General features: G+C 36.3%; 2 protein-coding genes across 2 annotated transcripts; one reads left to right on the forward strand and one right to left on the reverse strand.

Moving 5' to 3' along the window:
• Positions 1-2087: 2087 nt before the first annotated feature.
• Positions 2088-7544, forward strand: LOC135643105 (uncharacterized). Its single transcript, XM_065159698.1, has 3 exons — positions 2088-2441; positions 3752-3775; positions 7025-7544. The coding sequence occupies exons 1-3, from the start codon at positions 2225-2227 to the stop codon at positions 7324-7326; spliced, it is 543 nt and encodes a 180-aa protein (XP_065015770.1). The 5' UTR covers positions 2088-2224; the 3' UTR covers positions 7327-7544.
• A 3249-nt stretch (positions 7545-10793) lies between these two features.
• On the reverse strand, positions 10794-15537 carry LOC135643104 (two-component response regulator ORR22-like). The gene is made up of 6 exons (XM_065159697.1): positions 15099-15537; positions 14728-14880; positions 13873-14286; positions 13687-13763; positions 12118-13353; positions 10794-11089 (listed from the first exon to the last, which is right to left on the reverse strand). The coding sequence occupies exons 1-6, from the start codon at positions 15247-15249 to the stop codon at positions 11018-11020; spliced, it is 2103 nt and encodes a 700-aa protein (XP_065015769.1). The 5' UTR covers positions 15250-15537; the 3' UTR covers positions 10794-11017.
• Between the last annotated feature and the right edge of the window lie 3846 nt (positions 15538-19383).

The raw sequence follows: 19383 nt of genomic DNA on the forward strand, positions 1-19383 counted from the left end.
AAGTGGGAGTTGTCCTCCAAACCCAAAGGTCGGGTGAGTCGGGGGTGGCTCTTCTCCGGGGCGCTCTCTCGGGTTGCTCTGTTGGGGGCGTCCTTGCAACATCGGGCCCTCCTTCTAGAGCCAAAATGTTGGTGAACCTTTACGTCATGGCCGAGGTGTCATCACGGCTCAGTCCAGTCCCGAATGTATAGGTTAACCACGTGGATGCTCAAGTGGTGAGGGCGAGCGTCGGGTCGAGTCGGGTTCGAGCCTCGTCCCTCGAGCGCGGTCTTCTCTCTTAGCAAGTGGCCTGCTTCTTCGTCGCTGGGCTCCTACACACAGGTCAAGGTCGGGAGGAGGATTTTCGACTCGACCCTTTCGAAGCTTAAGTTAGATTTTGGTAAAATGAGAGAAAGTTGAGTGTTCGAAGTCCCCTCTTATTGGTAAGAGGGTTGGCTTTTATACCTCGACGAGACAATCAGTCATATGCGGTCATTTAATGACCGCCCACTCCTTAGGAGGATGACTTGTACCCTACAGTCGAGCGTCGACTAACCCGTACGGGTTGGCGTCGTGCGGTGCCATCCCAAGTTTTGCGGAACGGCCTCGGGATGTCCGACATTGTACGAGTCGGCGCCGTCCCGTATTTTGTGGAGCGGCTTTGGGGTGTCCGGCGTTGATGTGTACGGCGCCGAACAACATGGAGGTCGCTTGGTCGTCTTGTTCGGGTTTGAGGTGTCATTCTTCGTTAGCCCAAAGGTCCTTTGCCTGCTGCTTCGCGGATGATGCCAAAATGTGTCATATCAAAGGTGTTCTTTTGATTGTTTGTAATAGCTGCTTCTGATTCCTTATGTTTATTCTTGATGGTGGCATGACAGCTCAGTTGATCTGCCACTCAGCGGGTAACCACTGTATCGGAGTTTCAGATGAACAGCCATGGAAAGCTTGGATGACCTCAGTGCCAAGGGCTGCAACCAGTAAAAGAGTATTCAGGGATGGACAAGGCATGGTAGGTTTTCCATCTCTAATGGAGTAAAGCAAATATGTCTCAGGTTTTCCATCTCTAGTGGTGATAGTTCCTCAGGCAGACAGACGGTGCTGTTGGTAGGGGTCTTCTCTAGAGCATGCAAATTAGTTCGATGCCTCTAAAGGTGAGAGGAAGCAGAAGCAGAAGGGTTAGTGCTCCGATGTCACTTTTCTCCATCATGTATATTCTATTTTGTGCCGATGTCAACTGCATATAATTATCCGTGTCCATTTCCTTCTCACCACAGTATATATCTCTTTCAAACTGTTCATGATGGTCGGATGTTTTCTTATCGAGTAAATTATTTATGAAGCATGGTCACCATTTCTGCTGCGAAATGTAAAAAACTTGGAAGAATTTTTCTAGCTGATGCCATTGTTCGCTCGGTTTATATTTTGTTTGAACCCAATGCTTATTATTGCTTCCTGGCGTCCATCTCAAAAACACAAAACATTATCCTCCTCAATATGTCGGTCATTTCACGTTTTGACATGAAGAAATCTTCTGGTTTTGTGTCTTTAGAGTCATTCCGTGCTTCATGCATTCTTACTTGCATGCATGCAATGCAGTTGGGCCATTAGTCCATACGTTGTTCTTGCTTGAGACGCGAAGCCCGTCTCACAGGAGACGTCGTCGTACCATCTTTGGTCAACCATGCTTCTTCTGTCGGTGGTAGGAGGGATCTTATGGCCTCATGGAACGCGACCCAACGCATCTAATGTTGCGAAGAAGCGCACTCGAAACAAACATCCTGGGTCTCCCCATCGATGACCATGTCGACGATTTCCATCCATGGCATGGGACCAGTTCGGCCGATCGCCAATTCTTGGTTCTTAGATTGCGCATTCGACACGAACCCAGCATGAGTGCTATCTCATACTCGGTTATGTGGGCCCCACTGTGTTTGGCGACGAGTAAGCCGGGTAATTTAAAGGGTGAACTCCACTAAGAACCGATACGTGGCCAATAGGTCGATGAAATATTCTGTCCGTATTGGTTCTGGGTCCCGCATGCGGTGAGATGTCACTGGGTAGGAATCGAGAGAACCCGCTCGCATCGTTAAAGAGGAAATAAAAGAGCAACACATCGAGTCATGAAGATGGAGAACTCCGCGTCGAGCTATCGCCACTGAACCCACCCACCCACACGCTCACTCGCCGTCTCGCCTGCGGAGTAAGGGAGAAGGAAGAAACGAGAGGTAAAGAAGAGGGCGAAACGATGTCGAGCGCAGCTCGGCCGTCGGGGGCCTGCCTCAAGTGCTTACTGGTGGTCTTCGCCGTCGCCTCGGCGCTCTGCGTCTCCGGCCCCGCACTCTACTGGAGGTTCAAGAAGGGCTTCGCCTCCACCCAGTCCCTTTCTTCTTCTTCTCATCCCGGATGCGCGCCTTGCGTCTGTGATTGCCCGCCTCCCTTATCCCTCGACGCCATTGCCCCGGGTGATCTTTCTTTCTCCCCACCCCCCTTGTCCTATTTCTCTCTCGAATCGTGCGCTTTCTTGGCAGTTACTATGAATTTCTTATGCTGCCGTGACCTTTTTCTTGTTCTGATCCTGATCTGGGTCCTGGATATGAGCGATTGCCGGTTCGATTCCAAGGGAAGGATGGATCTGGTGGAAAATTTTTTTGGTTGGGTTGAGATTGTTGTTGATGAAAATTGTGGGTATCTTGCATGCGGTTCCTTCGGGGTGTATCTTGCATGTACAATGGTTCATTCTAGCTTTGGGGACTATGCAGTTTTCTGATGCCATCACGCCAATTTTTGCATTCAGATCTCTTGTTGCGACAAAACTTTCTATAACTGTCTGCTTGAATCGTTTATATGTCCATCGAGAGTTTCAAGTCTTACTATTTTCCAGTCTCTTTGGTCATCTTAGAAAATTTGTCATGTTGGATGGAAGATTAGATTTTCAAGACATGTGGGTTTTTATACTTCTGTAAGATCATGATATATATATTTATGATCTTACAAATTATCCTTGGCCTCTCTGGTAAACTTGAAGAGGATGGTAGACTGTCATGATGCATTCCGAAGAGAAATGTGATCTAGGATATTTAATTCTCTTTTATTGATTTTATGGTAGTTGTAAGAAGTGATGTGTATGATAGGCTTGCAATCATTGCTTGTGCCTGCCCCAGTCTAATATATCCTTGGAATTTTCAAGTATGTTCTTTCTTTTCTTCTTCCATTATTATTGAACTTCTAGTTCTTTGATTGGCGTCATGTGAATGTAGCAAAAATTACTAACCGCAAATTTCAATAAGTATTTTGATATCCTTTTTTTACCAGAAAACAATCTATGAGTAAATTTTGTTCATTGCATTGGTCTAAGAAGTTATTTGGCCTTGCTTCAGCCACGTGATTGAATCACATAAGCCTACCTTTCCATCTGTGATCATTTATGAGGCATGCGTCTGATGTATATTTGTTGGGGTGAGTTCCACTGTGCTTGGTTTATGTGCCCCCACAGTGAATATTGCTCCTTGCAGTAGAGCTTGTAATTTCCCTCTTCGCTAGATATATTTTAATTTTTGGATTAACTTTAACTTGGTAACAACTTGGAGAAGGTGGATCTATGATCCCATTCTATCTTGTATGAATGTTTTTTCAGAGTAAGCTTGGTAGCTGATAGTTGATGTTATTTGAGATGTCTCTTGCTGCTGCTGTTTACTTGAATTTTGTAAACTGGTACTCTTTTGCAAGGCTATTAATATAATCATCCTTCTTCTTTTTTTTTTTCTCTTTTCAGGGTTGCTGAACCTCTCTGTTACAGGTATGAGAGTTTCTATGAATTTATGCTTTAGTGACATTGGAGAACTTGAAGTATGTTACTAATTCTCAGTAATCATTTCCTTTGATGAATGACTTGAATGATTGGTACTAAGCCACTTATTTCCCTCTCATTAGTTTAGACATTACAGTAGTCTTCACATATCTATATTCTTGACATGTTCGTGCTGACAGAAAATAGCATCATGCAATTATCACAGAAAATAAATCATAAGCCTAAGCTATTTCGAACAGTTTTCTGTCTCTATATTACATGGATGAATAAAACATGATTTACGATGTGCATGGTAGATGTCTCTACAGTGTTACTTAGCACATTTTCAAAGAGGGCTTAGTGTTCTAACAGATTTAGTGTCATAGCTATGTGTTATAGGTGTTTGTTTAGAAGAGAAAGTAGCATCCTGCAATTACCACAGAAAAGAAATCACAAGCCTAAGCTAATTGTAATAGTTTCCCATCATATTATAAGACGGATATTATATGGATGAATAAAACATGTCTTATGATGAGCCTTGTTAGTTGTCTTTACAGTTTTGTTCAGCACATTTTCAAAGAATACTAGGTCTTCTCAAGGATATGGGCCTCCACAGTATTTTGAGACAAAATTGTAGCTAATGAGATTGAAAATCCTCCAGTCTCCACTGTTATTATCCTTATTTAGTAAAGAGTTCAGTCAGTTTTCATGCCAAAGTATTATCTGCTAGGATATTTCTTGATTTCTATAATCTATTCAACTTCACTGGTTGTGTTGGTCAATCTTTGCATTATTGGCTTTGTTCCTGTTATACAAATGGCTTTCTTTTTTTTTTGCTGCTTCAACATTAATCTATGTTTTTCATAGTCTTGATTTCAAAAATTACTGAAGTGTGTAGGCTGCTTTACATACATTAAGAAAATTAACTAGTATGGAGACAAATGAATTTCTAATAGGAGGTTTTAGTTTTCAAGATTTGGTATATTGTAGTATGTGAATTTAGATTACGAGTAATGTTGCTTGTTGCACTTCCTATTTTCTAATCGACCAAAAACTACTTCATGTTTTAAGGGAGTACTTTTTAGCAATATACTTCAATAACAACGTATGCCTATCATATATTATTCGATTAAGTCACTGCTGTTATCTAGCTTGTAACCCGTAGCAAGCCCTTCTATCATTCCTTTTTATGTATTATTTCTTGACATTTCCTGCTTGTTTAAGTATAAAAGCTAAGCATTCTATAGTGCACATTGACTCTTGTTCTGTCTGCTGATCTACTTTTCATGATATAATAATGCTGATATAATGTTAGGCATACCATCCAGGCATCTGCTAATTCATTTTAGATTAGATGGGTTCATTGATTTGTTTAGCCTACAACATTGACACTCCTGTGTAGAATTGTCCTATTTGAGGTAGTATGATATTAATTTTTTTTAAAGGAAAAAAAAATCTATTAAGTTTTCATATCTCTGCCAAATGACTTGATCAACTCATTTTGGAGAGTTACATACAAAGCTTGGGGAAATTGATGCACCCATACAGCAGTTATATTAATTTCCTTTTTTATACAAAGCACAACACATACTAGAGTGTCACATTAAGCCATAGTAGGACATAAGATCCATTCAGTCTGTGTAAAGCTCAATAACTAACTCCATAAAAGGCAGGCATATGTCTCACAAGAGAAGCAATTGTGAATATAGCATAACTAAAACCTGTCTGTTATAGAAAATATATGAGTGTTATATATAAATAAATATATATATATATATATATATATATATGTATTTATATATATATATGTATGTATATATATATGTATGTATATATATATATGTATGTGTATATATATGTATATATATATATATATATATATATATATATATATATATATATATATATATATATATTTGTGTGTGTGTGTGTGTATATTTTATGCCCTTTTCTTGTGTCCAGTATTGATTCAGTAGTTGGTAAATACCCATGTGCGTAGTGTAAGACAATAAATATCCTGGAGAGCAAATTATTTTCAGAGTAATGGTAGCGTATTTATTCTTTTCCCCTTTATTTCAGTTGTACTCAGCTTTATCCCTACACTTTTTTATCTGGATCTATCTTTCTTAAGCTAATAAAAAGATCAGATTGATATTCTGGCATGTTATATCTTCTATGTAAGATCTTCTGGTGGTGAATACTCACTATTCTGTTTTCATGCATGTCATGATCCTCAAGTTCCCTTAGTTGAACCTCTTCTTTGCATTTTAGTTTGTATTCCTTTTTGACTTTTTTCGGCTCAATCTATTGATTTTTCATAGCCTTGAAAAATTCTTCATTTCTCATTTTCCCACTTGGTTTTTGGGTTTGTGTTAAAACTTAAAAGCATAAAACTTTTGTTGATCTCTTGCCTATAAGTCCAAAGTAATGCCAAGTGTTCCTGTGCAAGCCACGTTTTAGAACAACTACACCTGCTGCATTAAAGATGCAGATCCCTTGTGATGGGAAGTATCATTTGTGGAAACACCATAGAGGGGAATGTGTACAAATACAATAAATTTCAGGAATATGTGCAAATGCAATATGCCCATCAACACAAGTATGTTGAATGGTATATATGCCAAAACGTAATCCTTCTTTTCTCTCTGTGGTGGAGGAAGAAATTTGATACTGCTTTTCACAGAGTTTTGTTTGCAATAATGGAATTAGTTTCTGTATCATTTTTTTGGCACAACATCAGATAGGATTTTATGTGGTTGTTAAAAACACTTTCATTACTTTGTTTGGCCTACAGAAACTGGATACATTTTGTGATAGATTTTTTGTATGAGGTGAAGTCAATTAGAAGAAGATGGAGCTGTTTGTTAATTATCTTGAACCAAATGTCATCACAAAAAGATTCAAATCATTGCAAGGCACCGTACATTAATATGGTTCATAGTGACAAATAACATGTCTGAGATTGCTTCAAGTACTGGAGATTTTGCTAAGATGAATGGTAAGAACATGTCGAGTCCCTAAAAATAAGTGGTGATGTGGTATTCTTAAGATGAAATAGCTATATTTTTTTGTTGGCAATGTGTTTGCTATCATTTGTTCACTCATGGCCTTTCATTTTCAGCAAGTCCTGGCATTATAATTCTACCATGTAATTAATTGTTATCAAACTTGTTAACATTATGAATCCATTATTACAAGTTCATCTCTTGTTCTTATCAAACTTAAAACTTATTTCAAATACATCATTTAACATGGCAGACTGCGGGAAAAATGATCCTGAGCTTAGCAAGGAGATGGAGAAGCATTTTGTGGATCTCCTTACGGAGGAACTAAAGCTACAAGAGGCTGTTGCTCAGGAACATGCCCACCACATGAATGCAACCCTTGTCGATGCCAAAAGATTGGCTTCTCAATACCAGAAAGAGGCCGAGAAGTGCATTGCTGCAACGGAGATCTGTGAGGAGGCGAGAGAGCGAGCCGAGGCAGCCCTGAGGAAGGAAAAGAAGATAACAGCAATGTGGGAGCGGCGGGCCCGTCAACTCGGCTGGCAGGAAGCATAGTTCTCAATTTATTTTCTTTTCTTCTGCTGCTTGCCCATTTCAAGTCATCTTACTGGTATTTATATCATAGCAACAATCAAACCGGAGAAAGGAGGTGCCACGGTTATCTAAAATGTTGTTCGTGTTTGAACGAGTTTGTCTGAAAACTAATATGCTGCAGCTAAACTCCGTAGAAAAGATTCAGTTATTTCAGTGATATGGGAAAAGTCATTTCCATCTGTTGTTGCTTCTCCTATCAATTTCCATGACTATTAAGTTGTACAGTGGGGTGGCTTTGTTGCTTTTGATTTCATCTTATGAATGGTGGCAATAGATGAACTTTCTCTGTTTGTTCATCATCCATAATAATGTAGCATGAGTATGAGACTAACTATAAACTTGTTATTCCTAACATTGGTAAAATGTTATGAAATAATCACCTTGACAGGGTAGTTGGTTTGCATCAAATCTTTTGACTATTCTTAAGTGCATGCATGCTCATATCATTTTAAATAATTTTTTTATTTTATTTTCTATCAAATTGATATCTAATTATTCATAAATAAAAATATTTTTTTTCTTTAACTCTACGTATCTATCTCAATATTCTCATCTCGATAATATAATTTTTTTTTGTATATATTCTTTTTTTATTGCTCAACACTCGGATTCATAAAACACTATTAGTCCCATAATTATTTTATAATTTTTTTTATCTCAAATGTATTTGATGATCACACAGGACTCCAAACACCCCTCGTTATTTTAACCATCCTATTTTTATTCTATAAATAATATTTTTATCGATCTCTTTATTTTGTTGAATAATTGATTCAAGATACCTAAAGTTTTTATTGAAAGATGACTTCTTATCCATCCAATTTAATTATATTCTCTTATTTATTTTTAGAATCACTAAGATTATATTTTATATATTCAAGTTTGATCTCACTTAATTAAAACCTTTAATTCTAACTCTATAACTCAAGTTTATAGTTAATTTTACTTAGGCTTTCATCAGCAAATAACATATGCTACGAAGGTTTATTACGTAAGTGACTGATAATTTTATTTATTATTAATGTGAAAAAGTAGGGATTTAGTACGGATCCTTCTTATAATCCTATGCTAATAGACATATTCCCTATAATTTAATACTAAAACTACATTATCATAAAAATCTTTAATAATATCAATAAATTATATATAAATCTTTTTTTTGCTCCCTATATGTTTCTATTAATTATTTTAATAAATAAATATCTTTTATGATTGATCTTTTAAGTATAAAATCAAATTAATTTTTATATATATTTATTTTTAATCTTATCTTACTTTCGATAACTTTTTCTTAAAGTTTTATAGTATAACTCCTCACTTTAATTCCTTTATAAATTACATAATTTTATATGTCACCCTTATTTTTATAAATTGGTACTGAAAAACTCTTTCTTCATTCAATAATCATTCTTATGAATTTTATGATTTTATTAAATAAGATAGTTAATTAGGCTACTCTTGTTCCTAATTTTTTTCAAGCCTCAACCCCACACTAAGCTTTTCAGTTTTTTTAATTTCTTTTACTTCATTAGCTTTACTTTTATGAATAAATTCATGATTATTAAATCTATCACTATTATTTATTATTAAATCTAATCCTGTATAAAATATTTATTAAATAATATATAAACATAATTTTTTATCTTTCCCAATCTTGTTATGTTTAACAAGTATTCTTTGATCATCATTTTTAATGTATCTAATATTATTTCAATTCTTAAGTTTTCTTTTTCTGGCCTTACTAATTTAATATATATATCTTTTTCACCATCTTGAGTACTCATTTTATTATAAAAATTATCATAAGTTTTATATCTTAATATCCTAATCACTTTTTTAACATTTTTTTTAGATTCTTTTATATCTTTTTTATTTTTATAATTTTTGTTAATCTTTAAAATATGATTTTTTTTTAGTAGAGTTAATTTTTGAACTTTCATTCACCACATCTAATTCTCTCTTAAAAGTTATCCCTCTATTTAGTTTCACCAAGAATATCCTTTTTTATGCTCTTAATCTTATTAGTCATCGTAGTCTAAATAATATTAATATTATCTTCATTTAAATTCCAAGTCATCACCCTTTTCCACCTCTTCTTAAAAGTGTTTATATTGTCATTTTTAAAATTTCACCATATAATTTTACTAAAATTTTTACTATCTTTTTTCTTACATTCATACAAATAATTTTATCTTTTCTAGTAAGAAAAAAATTTATTTGACTATAGTTATGACCGCTTTTATAAATAATCAAATAATCAAGTTCACATGAGATGAATAATATATATATATATATATATATATATATATATATATATATATATATATATATATATATATATATATATATATATATATATATATATATATATAATCTAAAATCACACTAACTTCTTCACTTCTCTCGTCACAACGAATCTTTTTATATTCATCGTTCCGAACATGATCATTTAAATATCCTTCAATTATAAAAGTTTAGTTATAGATATTAAAAAATAATAAATACTAAATAAACCAAATAATACATGATGCATTTATATCAGCATAAAATTCGCTTACTGACATATACAATATACACCTTCATTGTATAGAAAGGTTTAAAAACTCTAATGGTATATATTCAAATCCTTTATGAGCAGGAAATAGGAGATTAATGCTGAATGATGTACATCCATCTCCTGGTGTGGACAGGAAGCACTGATCATTTTGAGCATCTCTCAATTATGTCACTGCAGATATCTTGATAAAACTACAGGAGGAACAAACTTGATGAGAATTTGAGAAGACTGTTCAATGAACATTGGAATGGGTTGATCACCTACATTTATGTGAAGAAGAACTCTGATGTTACCAACCCAAGCTGAAGAATAACTTTGTTCTGTGGGCAAACAACAATAAAACAAGCCAACCATAACCACATCCAATAAGAAACAATCACCTGCACCACTCAAGAAGTTCCAAACCCCCTTGACGCATCAATTGAAATCACATAAAACCACTCTACACACACATGAAATGGACACAGGAATCATTCACAGAAAGCAGTGATTTCATTTAAACTTGTTGCCTCATGTCAGCAACAGATTTGTGGTCAGCTTTATAATGCCTCGTATCACAAGAACCTCCAAGACCAGTAACTAATTCACTGGTTATCTGAGCCTCCCACATTATCTTCAAGATCTTGAGTATCTCGATGATACATGAAACAAACAAATAGTGCAAAGCCTGCCATAGAAACCATATAGAAACAAGGTGCTACTTGGTGACAAAGTTGCACCATATGATCTGCATGGCATACATGATAAGCACAACCAGTGGAGCATCTCACAGCTCTATAGACAAAGGACCTCTGATTCTATTGATTAATAACCAGCAGGCATAGCAATGCATAGCAATTACTAACATGTGGTTTTGAACAATGCATAGCAATTACTATTTTAAACTTTAATTATCAATTTATGTTCCAAGATTTGTGACAACAAAATTCCGTCTCTGCCACCTATATTTTATCTAATGATAGTCCCAACCATCTACAGAGCAAAGAACATCAAAAGCAATGGCAGATTGAATCTTTTACCTCAAAAGCTAACTACATAATAATACAATCTTCTCTACTGGACAACAGCAAGAAGAATCCTAACTAACCAGAGATGTCACATGCAAGCACCTAGAGGATAAAAGTCGCATCCAGTATCACTATCCATCAAGCTAAGTTCATCCCTTTCCTGCATAGCACATATAGCAACTTGACAATCAAGAATAATAACACAAATATGAAAATTTGCAAAAAAAAAAAAAAACACAAATATGAAAAGCATGCAATATGGACAGTGAACTTAATGGATCAAAGTAAGTCTCCACACAATGCAAACAGCCTAAAAGAAGACATTGAAATAAGAAGAAACTAAGGAAATAGAAGCAATTCTATTGTGGTACTTCTCAGGACCTGAAGCTGTGTTTAGGTCAAAATATAACCCCCGTTCAAATAAACTTGCAAGTATTGCAAAGACATATCAGGAGGATGAACAGTGATCTCATTTCAACCTCCGCTGAACATATTTAGACAACCGAAATAAACAATAGCCACCTCCAATTAAATCATCAAATTGTCTTGCCATGACCAAGAAGATTGTGCTACTATATATGCTAATTTGTTAAAAAAATGATGTACTAGTTTGAGAATGTTCACTGAAACTATATGCATCAGTGCGGTACATGCAAATAATATAAATAATTAAAAGCCCTATGTTAGTTGAACCTCAACTATTCATAAGGGAAAATATCACTTCAGATAAAAGAAACATTAATAAATTAACCAATGGAAACACCAAAACTAAAGTTGCACAAATAATTGCAAAGATAAAACGGAATTAAGAGCCTAAAAAGAAATATTCATTTATATAATGATATAAGCAGAAGGCGAGATCGATAACAACTATGTGCTCTTTTTTCATGTAATTCTATTTTTTAGCAATATTTAGTATCCTATGTCAACAGTTTTAGTAATCTACTGTACATAATCAAAGAAGTACGGTGAACAGGGGCCCGCTTGACAATGTTCAAATTTATTCTAAATTAACATCGGGTTATTTGTTTACAAAATAAAGCCTTTCATCGAGTAGCTTTCCAGTTTATCCTTGTCACCAGATACTGAATGATAAATAAGCATCACTAATAATTAGAATCATGAACTTTTGATGGAAAGTAAAATTTAGACAAGCAAAGCTGTAAATAAATGAATAAAAGGCCTTACCGGTTTGATCATGGAAGAATTAACAAGATCATCAAGATTGCAACCACCTAAGACTATTCCTCCCTGCAACTTTGTTATCTCCAAATCGTACTTGTCCTTCTGTGGATCATCAACAATTGAATCATCAATCTTGAAATTTTCTCGAAGAATTGATGAACTAGCAGTTGTAAGGGAAATGATATTTTTATCCATTCTTTTGTTATAATGGCTGTTGTTCATTATTTGATTCCCAGAAAATGGATCGATCATGAAATTATTGGACATAGTAGAACTTGAGAAAGAACCAATCGTGACATCATTTTCATCTATGTAAACATCTTTTGGCTCTAGTCTCTCTTTAGAGTTGCCTGCACTGCTGAAATTGACAAATTTCATCTCTCTATCCATAGTTGTTGGCAATAGCATTGTCCTCGCAATAGAAGAGTTAGCTTGGCATTGTCTATCTCTTCCTATCGAAGGGTCCCGTGGAGGTGCCGCCATAAAACTAGTGGAAGAAATAGTTGGAATGTTGTTGTCTCTTTGTGACTCATCATCAGTAGTAAAGGAACCCATTGATGAAGTATTGGTGGCATAAGCAGTCAACGGAACAGCACATTTCCCGGTGTCTTTGCATCTACCAAGATCAGGAAAACATGAGGAACATTCAGAACCCACATGGAAAGGGTGTGTGCTTATAGGTGTTGCTCTAATTGAAGAGTGATTGATAAATCTCCTGGGATGTGCCTGCTGCTGAAGTGTTTGTGATATAAAACTGCTGTTTGTCCCATTGACAAAAGAGCTGCAGGGTATAGCAGTAGCTAGTTTATTGTCAGAGAAACCTCCAGGAAACTGACTGTTTGCTTCCTGAATTCTTCTAGGTTGCAGTTGCTCCAGTTCCAATGATGTGGGAATCCCCTGCAATAAACTGCCATGTTGGTTGCCAGGAAGATTGATATGTTGAAATCTGTTTAAATCATTGCAAGGAGTGCTTGTGTTGTTATGCCCAACTTGAACTATTCTGGAAGAAGTAAATCCATGATTTCCCAAGCCACCCGTCATTGCTCTATCAAGCACTTTACTTGATTGGAGTGATGTAAGGGCTGGCAAATGGCCTGAAGCAGCCAACACATGCAAGCTCCCAAATCCGTCCAATGAACTCATGTGTAGATAGGAGGGGTCACTACCTCCAAAAGTAGCAACCATGTTAGCTTGTTGGCTTGCCACAGTACTGAGTCTTTTCAGGTAAAGCCTATACTTCTGCAATGAGAACATGAACTCAGAGCACTTCAAGAAATCACAAAGACGCAAGAAATCAAGCAGGACTGTCAGAGTACTTCAAGAATTCACACTCTTTCAAATAAAGAACTGACAACTGAGTCAGAAAATTTGCCCTTTTTCAGGACATGATCATATGTGGAACCTTTGATCGGTTTGCCATTATCTGAAGGGATCATTGTGGCAACTATCTATATCTTTTTTCTATATATAAGAGCAAGAATTTCAGTAAATTTTAGTAAATCAGTAACTCCTCTAGTCTAGCATACAAGTTTCATCAAAAATGGAAAGAAAAACAGACAATTAATGTCATGCCTGTAGATGGCTTGCAACATTTTCTCTTGTGAGCCTCTCAACATTCATGAGCTCAAGTATCCTCTTAGGCACAGCCTCTGCATCAGAAAAAGCCACAATAACATAATGCAGTGGTATCCATAGTGTGTGTAAAATTCAAGTAGATTCAAGAAAGAAAGGCTTTTTTTGTTAAAAAGAAATTCTTACTGTCAATTCCCAACTGGTTAACAGCAGCTACGAACTTCCGGTGTAGGTCAATAGACCAAACAACCCTTGGCTTTTTCTGAGTGGTTAAGTCTTCATTCTCATGGACATTCTCCTCACAATCATCTTCATCTTCCTCATTTTGGTCCTTCCGCTTCCTGCTTAGCTTCCCATTTTGATTGGCTGACCCACTGACGTTCAGATCTTGCCCTCCTTCACTGCTGACGATTTGGTGCCTCTCAGACTCCTCCCCATTATCAAAATTACTATAATCTTTGTGACTGAACTTCCTCCTCCTAACTACATGCTGCCATATATTCTTCAGCTCCTCGATCCGAACAGGTTTCAGAAGGTAGTCGCAAGCACCATGTGCTATGCCTTTCATCACCGTTTTGGTCTCACCATTCACCGAAAGCACTACATTGAATTTTTTTCTTGCATTAACAGTCTGGAGTTCAATTATTATGTAAAACTAACAGAAACACTAATTGCCAAAGGTCATGACTCAGATGATGCTAAAATAACCATACATGTATTATCCATTCTTTTCCTTTTTCACCTCAGTTGTTGTGAATAGCAAGACTACAAAGTGGGTGTTTTCTTGCAAATGTCACGACAAATAATAGTGATAAATAGTTTCGTAATTGAAAATGTCAAACAAAGCTGAAGACGTCTGGCAAGTCTTTGAATGAAAGCAACTTCAACCCCTTTTTTCCCACTGCCGAAGGCTTTGCAGAATCAAAGATACAACCCAAATGCTTCTTCCTAATCATGGAGAACAAGGAAAGGCAAATATCCATAGAAGACTAGAAAATGCACAAATTGATGGTGAAGTTTAGATTAGCATCCTAGGCTTACTTATGACAGGAAGGTCCATCTCAAGGCCCACCAGTTCTAAAAGCTTGAAGCCATCCATGTCTGGCATATGGACATCACTGATAACCAGATCAAATTTGTCCCTGTTCTCCCTCAGCAACTTCAGAGCCACAGTAGCCTGATTCGTCGTCGTAACTGGCACAAAAACGTCGACATTAAACCCTTCCTTAAGCAAATCAACAGATTCAGCTTTTACCCCTACCGATTACACTAAGAAACAGTAGAAACAGAACATACATAACATGAGGGAATGATGGATCAATCATCAATCGAGCTCCTTTCCAAGGAGAAAAAGGACACGACTTTATGATGTAGAAGACAGTGCTGAAGAAAATTGAGCGAGGGATGCAAACCATGATATCGGCATCGAAGCAGCAGAGCCTCTAACACCCTGAGGCAAGTGGGATCGTCGTCCACGGCGAGGACACGCATTCCGACAGGGAACCGATCATTCTGTCCACCTTCCTCTCGCATCAAGTGCCCCTTCCTCTCCTCAACTGTCATGCTGCAAGAATGCTTCGACCCAGTAACTGAGCTCAGCCCTCACAAACAGCAACCTTGTGCACTGCCTTCCTCGAAGCAGCTAACAAGAAAGAGGAAGGCAGAGGGGAAACCGACATGCTCGAGGCCCCTCCTCACCCCATCTCCATGAGGCAGGAGACAACGGAGAGAGAAGTAGAAGGGGGCTATGACAGGAGGAACCAAAAGGAAAGATGGGTTGGCAGAGAGCGGTGATGGAAAGGGTTGATGGAAAGGAATGTTTTGTGGCAATTGGGAGGGGTCAAATGGGGAAACCCACAACTGAGACTACAGTGCACCTCTCTCTCTCTCTCTCTCTCTCTGTATATATATATATATATATATATGTGTGTATATAATTATAAAAAACAAACACCACATCATCATAGTAATTTTTTATTATTGAAAACATTTTAATATATTACAAAATAATATAATTAAACCGATTTATCTATGGATCAGTTTCATTAAAAAAAGAAAAAAATAATAATAATAAAAAGTGATTAGCTGTCAAGTCAAAGATATTTTAGATATTAGATATTAGTGATTGTGTGGAAGGGTTTACTTCCACGGAAAAAATTATAAAAATAATTTTTTTTTCAAAATTCTTTCTATATATATAATTCTTTATTCTGTGTAATTCTTTATTCTCAAATAGTTGAGAAGCAGTAATTTTTGTAACAGATAAGAGAGAGAGAGAGTTTTTGGTTGGTTGACAGCTTTGTTGATGCATCCAATCCAATGATGTTGTGGGGTTTTGCATCGGTTGGGAGTATGCAATGATAAGTATGTCATTTGCATGGGACAAATACCCATTTTGTTTCCCCATTAAAGGGAGGGGAACCTTTGCCACGCAAGCAAATTGCTAGGATTGTTCATTAATTTAAAATATAATTAATATTCTCCTCAACTCTTTTCTCATTTTTATTATGGGAGTGAGTAGTAAATCAATGATTTATCATTCCCCCCTCTCCCCTCCTTTAATAATTACTCAAATTGTGATACTTAATATAAATTTGGAACCATAGTAGACTCATCTAATATTAATAATCGCTAATCGAGTTGTTGGGGGAGTAGTCACTTTCCAGTGCAACGGCTCCAAGCCATCCATTTGTTACTACTCCAACCAATGCAACTGATGAGGATAATAATGACGACAAGACTCAGGCTGACGTCAACTGTCCCAGATGATTCCTCACGCCTCGATCGACCCGACAGTACCTGGTCAAATGGACCAGAACGTCGGCCGAGACGCATTAACGTCCTACCCAGGCTCGGTCCTTCACGCCACGCCAACACCAGTGTCAGACGCTACCAGCCTGCCCCCTACAAGCGGGCACATCAAGAAATAGTAAGCTTCCCTAAAAATACCCTCACATTTTGAATGAGGAGGGGGGGCGGAGCGAACGAACAAACCCCCTTTACCATCATCTGACTTGATCGTCGGATGGGTCGGGCCGAGCACCTCGATCCGACCTTTGTGCATGTGCGAAGCCGAAGGTCCCCACCAGACGCGCAGGCGAGGAGTTCCTGCCCGGAGGAAACGGCGACCCCGTCTCGATCGGACCACCGCAGCGGTCTCGAGGAATGTCCCCGGGAGATCCTCGTCATCCGGACCCGAACCGAGCCGCGTCGACCCCGAGACCACGGCTTAAAGTTGTTTGCACCAACAGCAACCGAGTGGATTCGTGTCATACCTAATTTTTGTTTCCGTTACCCCTACCTGCTTGCTTCGTCCTCCTCCTCTCCGGAGGACTTTGTCATGCCCTAGCTTTTGAATGCCTTGAGCTTTTTCCTGTACCAATCTCAGCTGGTGGCCTTCCCTCTTCAACTAATGTTTCTGGGACTGACTATCTACCGTCTGAGCTGGTCTCCATGACCTACCTTCAACGCATATGGAGTGTGGCAACCGAAGAAGGAGAGGCTTATCCATGCTCTAAGGTTCTCTATGCTGTACAGACAACCCGTCAAGTAAGTGATCGTTCTTAATCGTTAGTTTTTTTTTTTTTTGATCTTTTATTTATCGAATGGTGTCAGTTATTTATTTGATGTATTAATGGTTTTTATTGACTATAATTATTATACACAACCGTTATGATCATTACTATCCTAATGTATATAAAGAGAAGATCTGTTTTTTGGTTTGATATGAAAAATAATCTTCTCTTTATTTTTTTTCATACTATGTTCTTTGATTTTGCTACCTATCTTCATGTTCGGAATGCTGAATCCCGATCTCATCTTCGAGGAATGGAATAATTTCTTAGGATAATGTATTCCAGGTGATGGAATAATTTTATTCTTTTTTATTTTATTAATTATTATTGAGTTTTTAGCCCCAACAATTGAAGGAATGATTGATCCGATTAAGTTACCTATTGTGTTTTTTTATAGATTTGTTGCTTTCCTCGGATAAAGCAATACGTATTTTCTTTCGATAGATACCATCATCACCACATGAAACAGGTAGAATTTTAAGATAATGAAGAATGATAAGTCGCACATACGCTTATCTTATATCGTGCCCACTCATCGTGACATTGCTTAATCTATTACTTGTCTCGATTTGCTGAGGAGGAGAAGAAATCATTAATTGTGATGACCATATACATGCAAACCATACTTATAAACATATACGGTAGAATATTAAATTTTATGTCATAACTAACTCTCACATGTACCGTAGAATATAATCTTAGACATTAAAGAGAATATTGTAATATGTTTGTTATTCATGAAATTAAAATATCTTCAAGAAATCTGATTTCTGGAATATTTTATTTTATTTCTAGCTGTTCTCATTCTTTCAGCTTGGTTGTATGGCCAGTGCCACAGTCATATGAAATTGGTACATATATATATAAGATTGGATTCAGGTTTAAACTTGTGAAATCAAATTAAGTAGAAACCCAATGTTACAATGAGATGATTCTTCAATGGGTTTGAGACCCATTATAAGTTGTATTTTCCTTCTATTATAAGTTGATGAGGCTATGATTTGATGGTTCTTAGTATTATTCATCAGACATTTTTTATATGATGTAAAATCACTTGTACTATTGCATGCATACTTCTATTAGTTCCTACATCAATCATTATGTTATGTGTTAATTTTACCTTGGTTACATGGGGTGCTTTTGCAAATATTAATGTTGTGTCTTGTCAAGATTAGCCATTGTTTCATGTAATGTTGCATAGAAATCCTTCTTCCGTGATATAAATCACGCAAATAAATTACTACCACACCTAGCAATGTCAATAAATCAGCATGCCGAAATATATACAATTTATCACAATACAAAGATAGTAAATAGTTACACATGTTAAATAAATTCCTAAAGAAAAATATGATATTATCACTACTATTGAAATGCCCCCACATTTGTAAGAAAATTTAGCATATCAAAGATGTAATTTATAACAAGATATATACTTTGCTAACATGCATAATAATATTATTTTATTTATGCATCTACCTAAGATAATTTTAAAAAATATTTAACTCTTACCCGAATGTTATATGAACTAACAATATTACATCAAACATAAACATCAAGAAATGTTTAATGTAAAATTAAATAAAACATGCGTCAATGTATTAATTTATACTAATCAAAAAAATTTTGTATATATTTTAGTTTTTGACATCAAGTTAGTATTTGTCATCCTTAGTTTCATCTTCCGACCCTTTGGACTTAGGTAGGCCATCGATACCATCACCACCCATGGTGTAACTTTAATTGTTAAACCTTCTTGTGTAATTTTATAAAGAATTCTTTTCCTCCTTATATTTGGCTAGGAGAGAAGTGGTGGCATTTCTAAGAGTTTATAGTTGATAAAACTAAGTTTAAATTATTTGACCAATTGTGTGAGGGAGGAGATAGACTATAAAGGGAGCTTAACGATTGATTCATATGTTGCTTCTTCAAGAAAAATGTATATAAGGGAGTCTATCGTTCCTTAAAAAGTCATATTTCCAGAGACATCAAACATAGGAAGTCTATCCTTAACTATTGATTCTTTACTTATATATTTTGTAAAAGGGGATTATAAATATAAATCTATTTCTGGCTATTTTCATTACTTTATTTCTTTATAGATATCCTTTAATCATTGATC

The sequence above is a fragment of the Musa acuminata genome, chromosome BXJ3-7 (genome assembly GCF_036884655.1).
Source record: "Musa acuminata AAA Group cultivar baxijiao chromosome BXJ3-7, Cavendish_Baxijiao_AAA, whole genome shotgun sequence".
Lineage (NCBI taxonomy): Eukaryota > Viridiplantae > Streptophyta > Magnoliopsida > Zingiberales > Musaceae > Musa > Musa acuminata.